Raw genomic sequence first — 17659 nt, 5'->3', positions numbered from 1 at the left:
TTGATCACCATGACGACTTACTCTTATCATTTATCTTGCTATTTGGAATGGTAAATCTGAGAGACTTACCCATATAGAGAGACGACGTTCTTTGAAGCTTTTGTTTAAGCCTTAGAATGGTATAATGAAAGCCCATGTACATGGCATTTGTTGTCACGCGTAGGAAATTTTACGGTGAGAATGAAACCAAGGCCCCTCTCTCTGCAGGATAACCACAAATGGTAGACCACCATGAGAACCATCGATATGTTATTTAGAATTGACCTCAAGACTGTCAGTTAAGAAGACCCAGTAACGGAAGAAGCTTATATCAACGGGAGAGCATCACCAAAGGATTTAATATGAAGACTGTGCGATGTCAGTTGCCAAAACCCTAGAGGATCGTTAAAGCATTTTGAGGGACCAGTATCTCTCATTTTAAGTGTGGTAGCATCCCACCTTGCCGGAGATTGGATTTGTTAGAAGACCCCCAAACCCAAACCTTTCTTTCTAGCCTCTTCGAATCTCGAGGACGAGATTCATTTTAAGTGTGGTAGGTTTGTAACATCCCAAATTTTGGAATGTTAAAATAATTATTAGATTGTTTGTTTGTTTGCTTGAGTGATTGAAACTTGTGTGAAATTTGAAACTTTTCAAAAACTTTCGAATGAGAGGGAATAAAATGACTTTCCCCATCTCCGATGAATTCAAATTCAATCTTTTAAAAGCAATGAGACAAGATGACATGACTTCTTCAACTATAAAGATTTTGAATGGAGCTGGCATTTGAATTTCCTTCGATTTTAATTTGCAAATTCTATTTTCCCTCCACTCAAGAAATGCCGGGGAATAATATTCTGTCAAACAGAAAAGAGAGGAGGAACATGACCCTCCAGAGCCAGGGGCATTTGTTGAAGTATTTTGAGCCAAGGAAACAAAATTTAATTTGAGAAAATAATTGCAAAAAGAAATAATGCTTTTAGGGATTTTTTGGGAAAACATTTTTTTTAGTTTTTATTTTGTCCGTGGAAAAAATGCTCATCATTTAGATTTTATTTTTCTGATAATTTTAGTATATAGAAACTCTATATTCCGAATTGATTTGTTTTTCCGTTTATCGTTTTAGTTTCCTAGTTTTGAGAAAGGAAAGAAATCGTGTTTAAATGGAAATAAACGGTGGCCCATTAAGACCTTTCCAAAAACTGGCCCAACAGGATCTTCTTCTTCCTCACGTTCTCCTTCCTCACAGGAAACTTCCATAGCCATGGTGAGAGGAATCTCCACCTTCCCGATCTCCTTGCTCCTTCCTTCTCCGAGCACCCCGAGCCCCTATAAATACTCCCTCAACCTCCTCTCCCCATTTTCCCCATAGCCCAGCCCCTCCCATCGTCGGAACGCAGCCCCCACCTCGCCGGAGTTCGCCTCCAAGAGGAACTCGCCGGAGCTCCTGCTGCTCCCTCCCGTCGCCCCCACGCCCCGCCGACACCACCAACCTTCCGCCCGAGCCCTCCTCCATCACCTGGACCCCTCCACCGCCTCGGTCGGCCACCGGAGCAACCTTCCCGCTGTCTTCTCCAACTCCGGCGACTAACTCGGTGAGATCCACGAAATCCCGTATTGCAGTTTTTTCAGAAAATTGCAATCTTAGAAAATTCATATCTATTAGTGTGTAACTCCAAATTAGATGATTCTTTTTGCGTGGATCAAAAAATTTATGCAGTTTCTGTAGATATATATTTTGTCTATGTTTGGATTTATAAAAATTGAGATAGATCAGATTTGAATTAAATCTTGTTTTGCTTATTCCGGGAGTTTAAAAATAGCTTTTAATTTTATTATTTTTGCTGCTGCTTCCTATTGATCATATCTTTCAGTACTTTAGGTTTCAATTTTTTTTAAATATTTTTAATTGGGTTTTTTACCAAAACAGATTCTGTTTTAGTTCTTTTAGGATGATAGCTATTTCTTTTTCTATATTTGTTTTTAAATTAGTTTCTTTTATATTTTAGAAAGTTTATATTTGGTTTTCTGTTAGATAACAGTAGGTTCTCAACAAGTTTTTATTTTAATTTTATTTGTTATCATGAAATCAATTCTAGTTCCCTAATAACTTGCAATTGATTTCTCTACTGTTTCAAATCCCGTTTGGAAATACTTTGAAAAAGTTTTGTGAAAAGTACTTTATTTTATCTTAGTTAGATCTATATCTTAGTTCCTTGTTATTATTTTCTGTTGGACAAAAACCATTTAGTGTTTGATGTAGTAGAAGACTCCCTAGTCTTATTTGAAGTTTCTTTCGGTTTCCTATTCGCACTCTCTTTTGTTTTGATTGTTAGAAATGATTGCTAGTATGAGTGCTTATATGAGTGATATGTTTGTTATATAGATTTCATCGGAGAGTGACGAGTAGTCTATCAAGTTATTTTCTCGAGAAATTCTTCTTCGTCAACATCACCAGGCAAGTCACTTTGATCATACTATCACCTATGTTTTATGCATCGTAGTTCTACCATCCTATGCCTAGTTGCATGCTGCTTAGGTACTTGGAAATTTTAGTATAGATTGCAGTATCATGTGGTAGGCACACAAAAACCCCGATACTTGGCCCCGGGACGACAAAGTTCATATTGCTATGCTTGAGTAGACGGGAATTCGGTTGAGTGCATAACACGAGTAATGCGAGGTGGATTAAATAATCAAGACCGGTTAAGACAAGATTTTCAAGACCTCAGACGCAATGCAACTCTGGCTGAAGGATGGTTGATCGGCTCCCTGGAAAACCCAGTGGATGCCCGGGATGCTGGAGAGTCCATGTCATCCTGCGGAAAGCTTCACCCAGGCTCAAAGAGATGGACGGATATTTTCAGGACCCAAGGCTTACCTGCACAGCCACAAGTCATTATGGGCTCTGGCTTGGTTGGACAACGCGGCGACTCTGGACAGGCGGTGCTAGCAGATGTAGAAGAACGGTAGGATTGGATGGGCACCGACAGGGATTCAGAGGGACCCGTTGAAAGACCATGTTTTGATCATCCGGTCTTCAAACACCCTGAAGTGCGAGGACATACTCGGAGGCGATCAAATCTTGTGGGGAACGTGTGCAAAACTCTGCAGAGTACTCAAACCTAATCGATTAGCCGTGTCCACGGTCATGGACAACTTGAGCCAAAGGAACTGAAGTTATCTGGATTTCTCTACACCATTAAATATATTTGATGAGGGCAATTATTGACAACTCGGGTACGAGAACTCGTTGGCGGAACCATCTCGTTAACAACCAACTATATAGTAACATTTTGCTTTTAGCCCTGTCTTAATGTAGGAGAAAACTTGCTTTTCGCTAAAAAAACTTATAGCCCCACCTGCCATATATGCATATAGTATAGATGATTACTTTTCACCCCTCTCTCTTGTGACTTGCCGGCATATTCAATATGCTGACCTACACGGCTGCAACGTCTCATGTTGCAGATATTTTTCTTCGACGAGTAAGAGTACCATTCAGGGTTACGGTCTACACTCAACTTGCCGTTGGTGTTTATTGGGACTCCACTCCCTTGACCGCTTCCGCTGAGATATTTAAGGTATATATCAGTTTTACGCTATTTACATGTGATTGCACTTTGATATATACATTGATGTACTGTGTGTGCCAGCATACTGATCCAGGGATGGCACAGAAACACAGAGGCTTGACTCGTTTTGAGTCGGGTCGCTACACTATTACTTTGCCTGCTCCTTCTTTGTTCGATCTTCATGCACGCAGGTACACTATTATGCCCTCGCACATCTACGCATAATGGGGCTTGGCCCAAGCACAGGCGCCCGTGCCCGAGCCGCCAGTCGAGTACCAGACGCCAGATTATCAGTGGGAGCCAGAGGAGCTCACACAGCAGTGGCATCCATAGTCTGCTCCGGAGTATCCTGGAGCTGGTTATTTCCCACCTTGGGAGTAGACCAAGCTAGGCCAAAAGCCTAAGATTGGGGGAGTACGTGTTCTCACCGACCTTACATGCTTGTTTTGATTGAAGTGTTGGTATTTGAAACTCATTATTATTTGCTCGTTAGATGATTATGCCATTGATATTAGTTTACCGTGAGACCTTTGAGTCACTTGCTTATGTAGTTAACTTGTGATCTTGCTGAAATTCTGGTTATGAGTTAGACATAGTTGCAACAACAAGATCAAACAGAGTTTGTCAAAGTTTTTCTTTCTCTCTCAGTTTGTCAACTGAGTTGCTTGAGGACAAGCAAGGTTTTAAGCTTGGGGGAGTTGATACGTGTCCATCGTATCTACTTTTCCAAACTCTTTTGCCCTTGTTTTTGACTCTAATTTGCATGATTTGAATGGAACTAACCTGGACTGACGCTGTTTTCAGCAGAATTGCCTTGGTGTTGTTTTTGTGCAGAAATGAAAGTTCTCAGAACGTCCTGAAAATTTACGGAGAATATTTCTGGAAAATATGAAAAATACCTGCGCAAAGATCCACCGGAGGGGATGGGCCAGTGGGCCACAAGCCCTGTAGCCGCCACCCCCTCGTGGCAGCTAGCAAGTTTGTGGGGGCCACGTGGCTCTGCCGCCCCCGAACTCAGCTCTGTAAATTCACTTTCGTCCAAGAAAAAATCAAGAGAGAAGATTTCGTCGCGTTTGCGATACGGAGGCGCCGCCACATCCTGTTCTTCATCTGGAGGGCAGATCTGGAATCCGCTTTGGGCTCCGGAGAGGGGAAGTCGTCGCCATCGTCATCATCAACCTTCTTCCCTCTCCAATTCCATGAAGCTCTTCATCGTTCGTGAGTAATCTATTTGTAGGCTCACTGGGTGGTGATGAGTAGGATGAGATCTATCATGTAATCGAGTTAGTTTTGATGGGGATTGATCCCTAGTATCCACTATGTTCAGAGATTGATGTTGCTACTACTTTGCCATGCTTAATGCTTGTCACTAGGGCCCGAGTGTCGTGATTTCAGATCTGAAATTATTATGTTGTCACCAATATATGTGTGTTTTAGATCCGATCTTGCAAGTTGTAGTTACCTACTATGTGTTATGATCCGGCAACCCCGGAGTGACAATAACCGGAACCACTCCCAGTGATGACCATAGTTTGAGGAGTTCATGTGTTCACCAAGTGCTAATGCGTTGGTCCGGTTCTTTATTAAAAGGAGAACCTTAATATCCCGTAGTTTCCTTATGGACCCCGCTGCCATGGGAGGGATGGATACTATATTTTATGCAAGTTCTTTTCCCTAAGCACGTATGACGACACACGGAATGCATGCCTACATCACATTGACGAACGGGAGCTAGCCACATATCTCTCCGTGTTATAACTGTTGCATGATGAATATCATCCAAACAAATCACCGACCCATTGCCTACAAGTTTGTCCCACTGCTGTTGTTACTTGTTTTGCTCTGCTGCTGTTACTACTGTTGCTGCTGTTGTTACTTGCTACCGTTGCTATCATACTACTTGTTGTTGGTACTTTGCTTGCAGATATTAATCTTTGAGGTGTGGTTGAATCTGACTCATTCAGCTGCTAATACTTGAGAGTATCCTCTCACTTCCTATTGGCGAATCAACAAATTTGGGTTGAATACTCTACCCTCAAAAACTGCCTCGATTCCACGCGCTGGTGGGTTATTGCAAGACAATTTCTAATTGTTGAGCAATCGAGAATAGCAGTCGTCTAGCCATTGCCAGAGATTGCCAATCTGGACCCCCTTGATAATTCGTTTTAGATTAAAGCTGGTCTGGCAAGGCCCAACTTTGGTACTACATTTGCCTAATAACTAATGAACTGCATAGGGAGTAATTAACCCGAGGAAATTTAATCAACCCCTGGGCCAGTGCTCCTCATGAGTGTTGGTCCCACGTGAGCGATGTCCGGCGCCCCCCTGGTCACCCAGAGGTTTAGCGATCCCGGCGTCTAGCTCACCCGTCGTGTCCTGAGAACGAGATACGCGGCTCCTATCGGGATCGTCGACACGTCGGGCGGCCTTGCTGGATTAGTTTTACCTTTGACGAAATATCTTGTGCATCGGGATTCCGGTGATGCTTTGGGTAATCTCAGAGTTGAGGTTTTCCACTAGGGAATCCAACGAGATCGCGAGCTTCGTGATTGAGGATTTCTATGCGGCTTGTGGTAATTTGTGATGGACTAGTTGGAACACCCCTGCAGGGTTAAATATTTTCGGAAAGCCGTGCCCGCGGTTATGTGGCAACGTGGAAAATTTGTTTAACACTGGTTCTAGATAACTTGAAGTTAACTTAATTAAAACTTGCCAACTCTATGCGTAACCGTGACTGTCTCTTTCGTGAGTTCCTTCTTCGATCGACAACACGATGGGGTTATGTCTGACGTAGGTAGGTGTTCAGGGTCATTCATTTGATCATTAGTAGTTCACGTCTGTTATGCGTAGATCTTCCCTCTCTTATTTCTTGTACTTGTAAGTTAGCCACCATATATATATATGCTTAGCCGCTGCTGCAACCTCACCACTTAACCTTGCCTCTCCTAATAAGCTTTGCTAGTCTTGATACCTTTGGAAATGAGATTGCTGAGTCCCCTGTGGCTCACAGATTACTACAAAACCAGTTGCAGGTACAAGTAAAGGTTACTCGACACGAGCGTGTTGATTGTTCATTTGGAGTTGCTTCTTCTTCTTCTTCATCGATCTAGGATGGGTTCCAGGCCGGCAGCCTGGGATAGCAAGGATGGACGTCGTTCTTCTTTTCTCGTTTGTTTTCGTCCGTAGTCGGACCCTGCTCTTATTCATGATGATTATGTATTGTACTGTTGTGACTCTGATGTAGCTTGTGGCGAGTGTAAGCCAATTCTATATATATCCCTCTTCTTTTCAGTACATGTACCTTTAACGATATCCATTCTTGCGACACGACGAGTTGCACTTCTATCCCTGACGAGGCCCTTGTGCCAAATTGAGGATAGGGTCGCATCTTGGGCGTGACAAAGTCGATATTTAACTATTACAACATGATTATCTCATACATCCAATATATCATATCATGTCTTTGGCCATATCACATCACATGCATACCCTCCAAAAACAAGTTACACGTCCTCTAACTTGTTGTTACATATTTTACGTGGATCCTATGGGTATTTAGTATGATCGCATCTTAATTACGCAAAGCCACAACGGTGATATGCAAATTGCTATTTAACCTTCTCCAAGGACCGCCTCGGTCAAATCTGATTCAATTAAAGTTGAAGAAACAGACACCCGCCAGTCATCTTTATGCAACAAGTTGCATGTGAGTCGATGAAACCGGTCTCTCGTAAGCGTACGAGTAAAGTTGGTCCGGGCCACTTCAATCCAACAATGTCGTTGAATCAATAAAATACTAAGAGGGAAGCAAATTGAACATCAACGCCCACAAACTATTTTGTGTTCTACTCGAGATGTCATCTACGCATAAACCTAGCTCATGAGGCCACTGTTGGGAACGTTGCATGGGAAACAAAAAAAATTCCTACGCACACGCAATACATATCCATGGTGATGATCATCTACGAGAGGGGAGAGTGAATCTACATACCCTTGTAGATCACTAAGCGGAAGCGTATATAATGCGTTTGATGTAGTGGAACATCTTCGTGATATAAATCGCAGCCCATCCCGCGATCTCATCACGATCCGTCCCGCGATCCCATCACGATCCATCCTGATCTAGTGCCGAACGGACGACATCTCCGCGTTCAGCACACGTACAGCTTGATGACGATCTCTGCCTTCTTGATCCAGCAAGAGGGGGGAAGAGGTAGATGAGTTCTCCAACACGGTGGCATGGTGGTGGTGGTGGTCGAGCTATTCCAACAGGGCATCGCCTAAGCACCGCTGAAACTAGACTAGAGGAGAAACAGATTTAGAGAGAGAGGGCAGCATGTGGCTGTTTTTCTGTGTCTCAAAAACCCTCAATACCTCTAGTATATATAGGAGGGAGGGAAGGGAGGAGGCAGCCTCAAACCCTCAAGGTTTGGCCGAAATTGGAGGTGGAGGAGTCCTACTCCAATCCTACTAGGAGTAGGATTCTTCCTTTCCACTTGGAAACCCTTTCCACCTTTTCCACCTTTGGGGTTTTTTGCCTCTCAAACCTCTTGGGCCTTAGTGGGAGCTTATGTCAGCCTACTAGGGGCTGGGTTGTATCCTCCCACAGCCCATAAGGCTCCTCGGAGTGTGACAGCCCTCTCGATGGTCCCGGGTATCCTCCCGGCACTCCCGGTACACTACCGACGAGCCCGAAATTTTTCCGGTGACCAAAATAGGACTTCCTATATATTGATCTTTACCTACGGACCATTCCAGAGCTCCTCGTGATGTCCCGGATCTCATCCGGGACTCCCAACAACTTTCGGTTACCAACACCTATAACTCAACTATACTGAAACGTCATCGAACCTTAAGTGTGCAGACCCTGCGGGTTCAAGAACTATGCAGACATGACCGAGACACCTCTACGGTCAATAACCAATAGCGGTACCTGTATGCCATATTGTCTCCTACATATTCTACGAAGATCTTTATCGGTTGAACCTCTGTGTCAAGGATTCAATTAATCCCATATGCAGTTCCCTTTGTCCTTCGGTATGTTACTCCCGAGATTCGATCGTCGGTATCTCTATACCTAGTTTCAATCTCGTTACCAACAAGTCTCTTTACTCCTTTCGTAATACAAGATCCCATAACTAAATCCTTAGTCACATTGCTTGCAAGGCTTGTTGTGATGTTGTATTACCGAGTGGGCCCCGAGATACCTCTCCGTCACACGGAGTGACAAATCCCAGTCTTGATCCATGCCAACCTAACAGACACCTTTGGAGATACATGTAGAGCACCTTTATAGTCACCCAGTAATGTTGCGACGTTTGATACACACAAGGTATTCCTCTGGTGTCCGGGAGTTGCATGATCTCATGGTCATAGGAATATATACATTGACATGCAGAAAATAGTAGCAATAAACTGACACGATCATGCTATGTTTATAGTTTGGGTCTTGTCCATCACATCATTATCCTAATGATGTGATCCTGTTATCAAGTGACAACACTTGTCTATGGCTAGGAAACCTTAACCATCTTTGATCAACGAGCTAGTCAACTAGAGGCTTACTAGGGACAATGTTTTGTCTATGTATCCACACATGTATTTGAGTTTCCAACCAATACAATTATAGCATGGATAATAAACGACTATCATGTACAAGGAAATATAATAATAACCAATTTATTATTGCCTCTAGGGCATATTTGCAACAATTCCTTACACCAACTATTATACCAATTATTGGGGATTGTACTCTCAATAAACTGCTAATAAGTATAGTGCCAAGCCTAACTTATTTTGCAATGTATATGAGTGCTCCGATGGTACTCAAATATGAAACTTCATGTCCACTATCACTTCACCATCTTCCCTAGGTTTGAATGGGCTTGTGTCCCATGTCAGGTATAATATTATCATATATGTATTTGATACGATATATCCATATTGGACTTTTCCAAAAATTCTAGATATATGAAGACTCGCATACATTTATTCCCGAGGGAATATGCTCAAGCTGTAAACTTAGCATCATTTGGTTTGACCCAAATATTCGACTCAAAATGATTGTGTGTATTGAATATGTCTTGTATAGACATTGATCATAAGATCGTTGATACGTCTCCAACGTATCTATAATTTTTAATTGTTCCATGCTGATATATTATCATTCTAGAATACTTTTGGGGTATTTATTTATCAAATTATATTATCTTTTAGCACTAACATATTGACCAAGTGCCAGTGTCAGTTGTTATTTTCTACGTGTTTTTCACTTTTCATGTTTTCCATACCAAACGAAGTCCGGTTCCTATGAAACTTTTCAGTGATTTTTTCTAGACAAAAAGAAGACCAATGAGCATAGGAAGAAGGTTGTAGGCCTCACGAGGGGCCCACAAGCCAATAGGGCACGCCTTGGGGGCGTCCTGATGGCTTGTGCCTCCCTCGTGGCCCTCCCGACTCCGTTCTTTGGCTTATAAATTCTCATCTACCCTAAAAACACCACGGGGATTCCCGGAACACTTTTTACTCCACCGCAAGTCTCTATTCCGACGAGAGGCCATCTGAAGCTCCGTTTCGGCACCCTGCTGGAGGGGGGTCGATCACCGAGGGCCTCTTAATCAACCTTGCTGCCCTCACGATGATGTGTGAGTAGTTCACCACAGATGTACGAGTCCATGGTCAATACCTAGATGGAAATCTCTCTCTTTGAGCTTGAATACAATGATTATCGCGTCTTTGCTTTGGTCCATATGATGTAATTCCTTTTATGCGATGCGTTTGTTGGGATCCGATGAATTGTGGGTTTATGTTCAGATTATTCATGATCAATTCTTGAGTCTCCTCTGAATACTTATATGATTCTTCTGTGCATGGTTATGATAGCTGCGTAATTCTCTCCGTTCTATTGAAATAGTTCTGCCAACTAGATTGATATTTCTTCGGTGAGAGAGGTGCATTGTAGTAGGTTCAACCTCGCGAATTTCTATATCCGAGTGATAGAAGGGCACAAGATGCGTCTTTGTGTTTCTTTTAGTAAGGATAAAACAATGGGATTTATTCATATTGCTTGAGTTTACTTTGTCTACATCATGTCATTATTCCCCATGCATTACTTTATTTTACTTAATACTCTAGATGTATGTTGGATAGCGGTCGATAAGTGGAGTAATAGTAATAGGTGCAAACGGAAGTCGGCCTATTTTTTATGGACGTGATGCCTATATACACATGATCATAACAATGAATATCAAATAACCATTCGCTTTTGTGTCAATTGCCCAACAATAATTTGTTTACCGACTATATGCTATTTTTAAGGAGATATGTCATTAGGGAAAGCTATGGCCCCAGGTCTACTCACAACATATTGATAAAACCTTTAATATCTTGTTGCCATTTACTTTTTTTTATCTTGCTATCTACAATTATCTACACTCCTCACTTGCTTGTAAATAACAAGACAAGAGGATTGACAACCTTCTTGCTCGCGTTACGTGCAATTGTTTGTTCATTTGTAACACACCAGAACCCGGAAGCTCGCAGTGTGTGTGTCTGCTAGGCGACGGGCGTAGATTAGATGGACGATAAATGAAGCGAAAAACCATCACGTCGATCAGCCGATCGGAATTTCCTATACGCTGCTCGTTGCGGCAAGTAGTCGCCGTTTCGCACACGAGGTGCGAGCGAGCGATGGGGTTTGGGCTGGCCCGGTAACACTTTCACATATCCCGGTTTTAGGAACTTTCTAGAAGATTCCCTGAATCAATTTTCTTTTCTTTGTTTTGTTTTTGTTTTAAAAATGTTCTGGATTTTTAAAAATTGTTTCAGAATTTGGAATAATGTTCCGAATTTGAGGAAATGATCTGGAATTTGAAAAAATGTTCCAGAATTTTAAAAATGTTTCAGAATTTGAAAAATATTCTGGAATTTTAAAAAATGTTCTGGAATTTGAAAAATGTTCCAGAATTTGAAAAATATTTCGGAATTAGAAAAAACATTTCGGAATTTTAAAGAAAAGTTCCAGAATTAGAAAAAATGTCCCGTATGTTTACTTTTTTTCCAGAATTTGTAAAAATGTTGCGTAATTTTAAAAAATGTTCCTAAATTTTATAAAATGTTCCTTTTTTTACTTTTCATTTTCTTTTTCAAAAAATGTTCTGGGTTTTCATAAAATATTCTTCAAATTCGAAAAATGATTTTGGTTTTTGAGAAAATGTTTCAGTTTTTCAAACAATGTTCAGAATTTTAAAACTATATATTTATAATTTACTTTTTTTAATAATTTTTTTAGAAAATTGTGCTTCCAAATATGTTCGCATTTAAAAAAATCACTGTTTAAAAAATGTTCATATTTGAAAAAAATTATTGGGAAATTCGTTTCATGAAAAAATGATAAAAATAAAAAAAGAAAGAAAAACGAACCAAAAGATTAAAAAAAAGGAAATAAGCAGAATAGAAGAAAAGCAAAAAAAAGGAACTGGGCCGGCCAATCGGGCGATAGCCCTGTGCAACAGAAGGACTCCCTGCCGCAGAATGCGGCAGGTAGGAGCTCCCCAGCCGATCCACCCGAGAAGACGTGCGGCACTACGTCATGGGCAGGAGCCACGATGGCCTAATTATGGGCTCGTTTAGTTGGGCTTTTGTGCATACAGGTAGCTGCTTGAATTGGACCACACCTAAAACACTAGCTAATTCTGAATATCTACGACCATTAGAATATAACTCTTCTTGACGATCTCAGCAAATCAGATCATTTAAATCCCTTTGGAAAGAATTGTTTCTAACAGGACAACGAAAAAATAGCACATGAGTTACGAGGCATAGGTGCAATGCACTTCATCTACTTTCTGAGGAAGTTACATGTTTTTTGACAAACATGAAGTTATACGTTATGCACATTTATTAGGAGCAGAGAAATCATATTCCTATGAAATATTTACGAACTGCGAGAGGATGATTAACTGCGTGGAGCGAAACATGGAAATAATAGTCATCAGATTGAACTAGTATGTAAGAATTATGTAAAACCCATACATAACAATAACATCGGACAAGTGAGTACGGCAATACGGTGCATTCAGTAGTCACATCCATAATATAATGGACTATTTTGATCCTTATTGTTTCTCTAGATCATGCAATTCGTGGACATGCTTCAAAATTCTTAGAAGATCGAAAAATAATCTGGGCTATATGCTCTTTTCCCATTTTGGCCAGCTAGCATCTTTCCTTGTACCTCCCATCCCTAAGCAAATGAAGTTTCTAGACACACTCTCCACAAGTGTGGTGGTTCCATCTATTGCCAGAACATGGGTGGACTCATATTGTTCATTACCAGACTACATGGAAAAGTGTTATACATACACAAGGAGGGAGCTAGTTGTGTATTTAAGTTTATTATGAAGTACCAACTACTCCACAACATTTATCATTCCCAAACTAAATCACATGCCACAATAACATATCCACTCACTAGGCATCAACCCAACATAAAGTCGGTATAGCTTCAAACACCAAAAAATAGTGTTCTTCTCCAAACTCTAGGCAATCCCACTCCCCTCGGTCTACTGCGTGAAACTTGAAAACCATTTCCTTCCCTTATGCTACTGATAACAAGTTAACAGAAAATTCCAAATGTTGTAACCATATTTTTATTGCAAGCCCCATCAAGTTTCAGCAAATCGGGCATGTGTAGATAGGATACCTCGAATCTATAAAAGAACGAAACCAAAAGAAACCATGTGTTTACATCCCATGAAGCAATTGATGGACGAGAACAAATCAAGAGAGCAAATTTGGTACCACAAAAAATCCAACAATAGAGGACGATTGGGATGAAGCAATTGAGTTAGTAACTAGATTAATGAAGGATTAGTCACAAATGTCTAACCAAGATGGGAAAACAAGTTAGTAGCTTATAATAATGAAGCACTTCTCTCAATTTTTTTTGGAACACTAACTCGGATGCACTAAGGTTAAGATGGAAGTTATGAACATCACATAGAAAACAAACTCTATGTTTTGCATAACATTATGCATTATCATAGATGATGTTGTTAATCTTGTGATGAAGCTAGCAACAAATTAGAAACTAATTTCATACAGGATGTTGCATATATTAATCAGAAGCACTTCCCCATAATGGATGAAAAATGATTTGTTCACACGACCTTCAATTTATGTGACCTATTTGTAGTCATATATTACCTTCCCAGGGCATGCTTATTCATGCAGTTTTGGAATTTAGTTTTCTGCCAAAAACCTAAAGTGCTAAATCACCTATTTCTTGTAGAGTATAAATGATTTTTAAACATTCTATATTGATCCAAATGAAACATGCTTAAAATAATAATCAAGGTGCTCAAGACACTTAATGGTTCAATAGTGATTCACGTTGTACTCCTTTTTATAACTTCGTCTGATTTATCGTTGAATGAGATAATGCCTACCTTTATAAGATGTTTGATGACTAATATAGAATCATAGCAGCCCAACAATATTTATGCAATTTGACTTTTTGTTTGATGCATAAGGGATCATTCTACTCACTCTGGATCATTTATACTTAAAGGTGTTCTTGTGATTGATTGTTTTCAAGCTAATCGATTGATTTATTAGTAAATATCACTTATATTGATGTTGTCCCTTTGATTCTCTGCTAAACTAACATTATTCATGTGGTAACGTTCTTTTGTAGAAATATTGATTTGATTGTGCTTGGTTCAATACTGTACCATCAGGCGAAAGCCAAAGATCCGAAGTGAGTTGGGTGACGACGCATGCGGTTGGCAGTTTGGCATCGACGTAGGCATTGATGTTTGCTTTCGGTGAGGGCTACATCGATGGTCGTTAATGTTAAAGTCGGAGTCGTCCTTATGAAGGTGTGATGACGATGACACCATGTTGCAACTCGATGATGTTCTCTTCTTGACGACGTGTATGCGTTCTTCTGTGGGTTGTCAGGTCGTCTCGTGAATCCTGTATGGACGAGTTGTACGGTTTTCGTTCGATTTTTCATTAATTAACCGAGTAATTTTCTTTTTTTTTATTAATAAAATGAGGCAATGCTTTTGCCTTCGTTTCAAAAAAAAATAAGAGAGGCATAAATGAAGCATGTGGGAATAGAAGAGTCGACCATTGTGGTCTTCAAGTCAGGTGACTTTGGGTGGACGTCTTTGTCTCCGTCCCAGCGCGGCGCGCACACATCACCCCCCGTTTCCTTCCCTTTCTCTCCCTGTCTCCGTCCGTGTGTCCTGAGAGAAATGGCGGGCGGGGGCGGGCTGGTGGTCAGCTTCGGGGAGATGCTGGTGGACTTCGTGCCGACGGTGGCGGGGGTGTCGCTGGCGGAGGCACCGGCCTTCCTCAAGGCCCCCGGGGGCGCGCCGGCCAACGTCTCCATCGCGGTCGCGCGGCTCGGCGGCGAGGCCGCCTTTGTCGGCAAGCTCGGCGACGACGAGTTCGGCCGGATGCTGGCCGCCATCCTCCGCGACAACGCCGTCGACGACGGCGCCGTCGTCTTCGACGCGGGCGCGCGCACCGCGCTCGCCTTCGTCACGCTGCGCGCCGACGGGGAGCGCGAGTTCATGTTCTACCGCAACCCCAGCGCCGACATGCTCCTCACCGCCGACGAGCTCAACGTCGACGTCATCAAGAGGGTACGCGAATCGCGACTCTGCTTTTTACCGGTTCATTTGTTTGTGATCTGGGGAACCAGCTCGATCCCATCGAGCGTAGTAGAATCTTCGGCCAGTTTCTTGGATCCGGACGCGAGCGCTAGCTACGTTTCTTGTGCTGCTGATTTAGTGATTTGGTGCGCATCAGGTGGAGATATTCTTGTTTCTTGTACACCGATTTGGTGCGCATCAGGTGGATTTTTCTTCGCCCTGTTCCTTTTGTTTTTCTGTAGGTGTCCTTTTCGTTTCGTGCAATTCGGGTGCTGAATTTTCCTTGGCAAATTAGACGGATCTTGGTCGGATTTTGTTGTGCCGTCTGGTTGGTTGGTACTGTACTTGTTCTTTGATGGATCTGTCTGATACTCTAACCCGTCTCATGTACAACAGTAGAATCCAATGTCAAGTATGTGTCGTTGTGATGCACAATAAAATCAAGCATAAAAAGGAAAGAAAATACCTACACGAATCTCCACGTAAGATCAATGATATAGGACTTAGATGTGCAATAATTATGTCACATCTAGATTTGCTTTAGCAAAACCGACACACTAATTGAGATTTGAGAGGGTTAGCTGATTTGCCAATGTCAGATAGATCTTGTCATGGTTAGTAAAACTTTTGAGAAAATGTTTGCATATTTGGTACTACCTCTGTTCGATTTGAACTGTCAAAACGACTTATGTTTGGTACTGTGAAACTGAGACGTAATTTCAGAATTTTGCATGTCAGGTAGTTCGTTCGATATGAACATCTCCAGGACTATATATAGTTTTACGTCCTCAGCACACCTACGGATGACCAAGTTAACCGATTCATCAGCTATGTTGAAGATGAGGGCATCGTGGCGTTTCCAAACGGTTCCACTTGGTAGCCGTGCAGATCGTAACTTGACATAGTCGCCAGAGAAGCAGATGACCAGCATTTTCATCCATGGGGACAGGAGGGTCATGTCGGCTTGTATGTATAGTTCTATGATCGAGATCTACCACATATCAGGTGCTGCTAGATGCTTCAACTGTTCATGGTTAGATTTGTGCTCTGCGTGCAGAACTTATAACAAAGTGTTCAACTCTAACGATATGACTCTTAAATCTGTCGATTTCTGCAAAGTTTCTGTACTGCACTGTTCTGTTTCTTTGAGGGAAAATGACTCGCAACTTATATGCACCCAGGCTGCAGTCTTCCACTATGGATCAATAAGCTTGATTGCTGAGCCTTGCCGGTCGGCACATCTGCGTGCCATGGAGATTGCCAAAGAGGCCGGCGCGCTTCTCTCATATGATCCGAACCCGAGGGAGGCATTGTGGTCATCCCGTGAGGAGGCTCGCATCAAGATCTTGAGTATCTGGGACCAGGCAGACATTGTCAAGGTCAGTGAGTCTGAGGTCGAGTTTTTGACCGGCATCGACTCAGTTGAGGATGATGTTGTCATGAAGCTGTGGCGCCCTACCTTTAAGCTCCTCCTGGTCACTCTTGGAGGTCAAGGATGCAAGTACTATGCCAGGGTATGATTTACAAGTTTCCACAATCTATTGTTAGTGCTGGCTGTACTTTGTATGTCAAATCTAAGCTTCACTGGGCTTTGCTTTGTATGCACTCAGGACGATATAACTCTTGCACAATTACCATTGAGACTTGAAGACTGATACTTGAGCTTTGTTGTTTTGACTATAGGATTTCCGTGGAGTTGTCCCATCGTACAAAATACAACAAGTTGACACAACAGGTGCTGGTGATGCATTTGTTGGTGCTCTGCTCCGAAAAATTGTCCAGGATCCATCATCACTGCAAGTAAGCTTGCCTACAAACACTTCCTTCAGCATTACTCTACTAGTTTCAATCTAGATCTGTATAACCCATGCCCTTTTTCGTGCGTAGAAGTTTGTGGCTCACTAAATCCATATCTACTGGTTGCTGCAGGATCAGGAAAAGCTCGAGGAGGCGATTAAATTTGCCAATGCGTGTGGAGCAATCACCACCACAAGGAAAGGGGCAATCCCTTCATTGCCCACAGAAATTGAGGTCTTGCAGCTGATGGAGAATGCATAGATGCTTATGATTTCGCTAGCTTGTAATTCTGGAAGTTATATTGTACGCTGATGGAGAATATTCAGTTGTAGTGGATGATATCTTGTACTACCAGCCATAAATGGAATCTTGATCCAGAAATTCTGCCAGACGGCTCTCTATGATCTCTCTCTCTTCCATTCCCGAGCTTCTTTCAGACGTGAAACGGAGAGAGGTTATGTTATCTGTAATCCTACAGTGCTGTTGCTGAGTCTGTAGGCTTTCTTGTTTAGTTGAGGCAGGTCCAGAATCACATGGGTAGTATAGAGGAAAAAGTTTATTTCAAACCTTAAATTTATAAAGGTCGGGCGAAATGAACCCTCAAGTTAAAAATCATGGTTGATTGTATCCTGATAGTCTAAATCA

General features: G+C 41.9%; 1 protein-coding gene across 1 annotated transcript; it reads left to right on the top strand.

The window, feature by feature from the left end:
* Positions 1–14734: 14734 nt before the first annotated feature.
* Positions 14735–17403, top strand: LOC123399768 (fructokinase-1-like). The gene is made up of 4 exons (XM_045094152.1): positions 14735–15208; positions 16399–16731; positions 16901–17017; positions 17147–17403. The coding sequence occupies exons 1-4, from the start codon at positions 14816–14818 to the stop codon at positions 17273–17275; spliced, it is 972 nt and encodes a 323-aa protein (XP_044950087.1). The 5' UTR covers positions 14735–14815; the 3' UTR covers positions 17276–17403.
* Positions 17404–17659: the final 256 nt, after the last annotated feature.

Source organism: Hordeum vulgare, chromosome 5H (assembly GCF_904849725.1).
Source record: "Hordeum vulgare subsp. vulgare chromosome 5H, MorexV3_pseudomolecules_assembly, whole genome shotgun sequence".
Taxonomy (NCBI): domain Eukaryota; kingdom Viridiplantae; phylum Streptophyta; class Magnoliopsida; order Poales; family Poaceae; genus Hordeum; species Hordeum vulgare.
This window is presented reverse-complemented; position numbering and strand designations above follow the sequence as displayed.

What these genes read in the sequence shown, in the direction of transcription:
- LOC123399768 (XM_045094152.1), top strand. Translation starts at nt 14,816, where the DNA reads ATGGCGGGCGGGGGCGGGCTGGTGGTCAGCTTCGGGGAGATGCTGGTG. An exon ending in ACGTCGACGTCATCAAGAGG is followed by an intron (nt 15,209 to 16,398) that starts GTACGCGAATCG and finishes ATATGCACCCAG; the next exon opens with GCTGCAGTCTTCCACTATGG. An exon ending in AGGATCCATCATCACTGCAA is followed by an intron (nt 17,018 to 17,146) that starts GTAAGCTTGCCT and finishes TGGTTGCTGCAG; the next exon opens with GATCAGGAAAAGCTCGAGGA.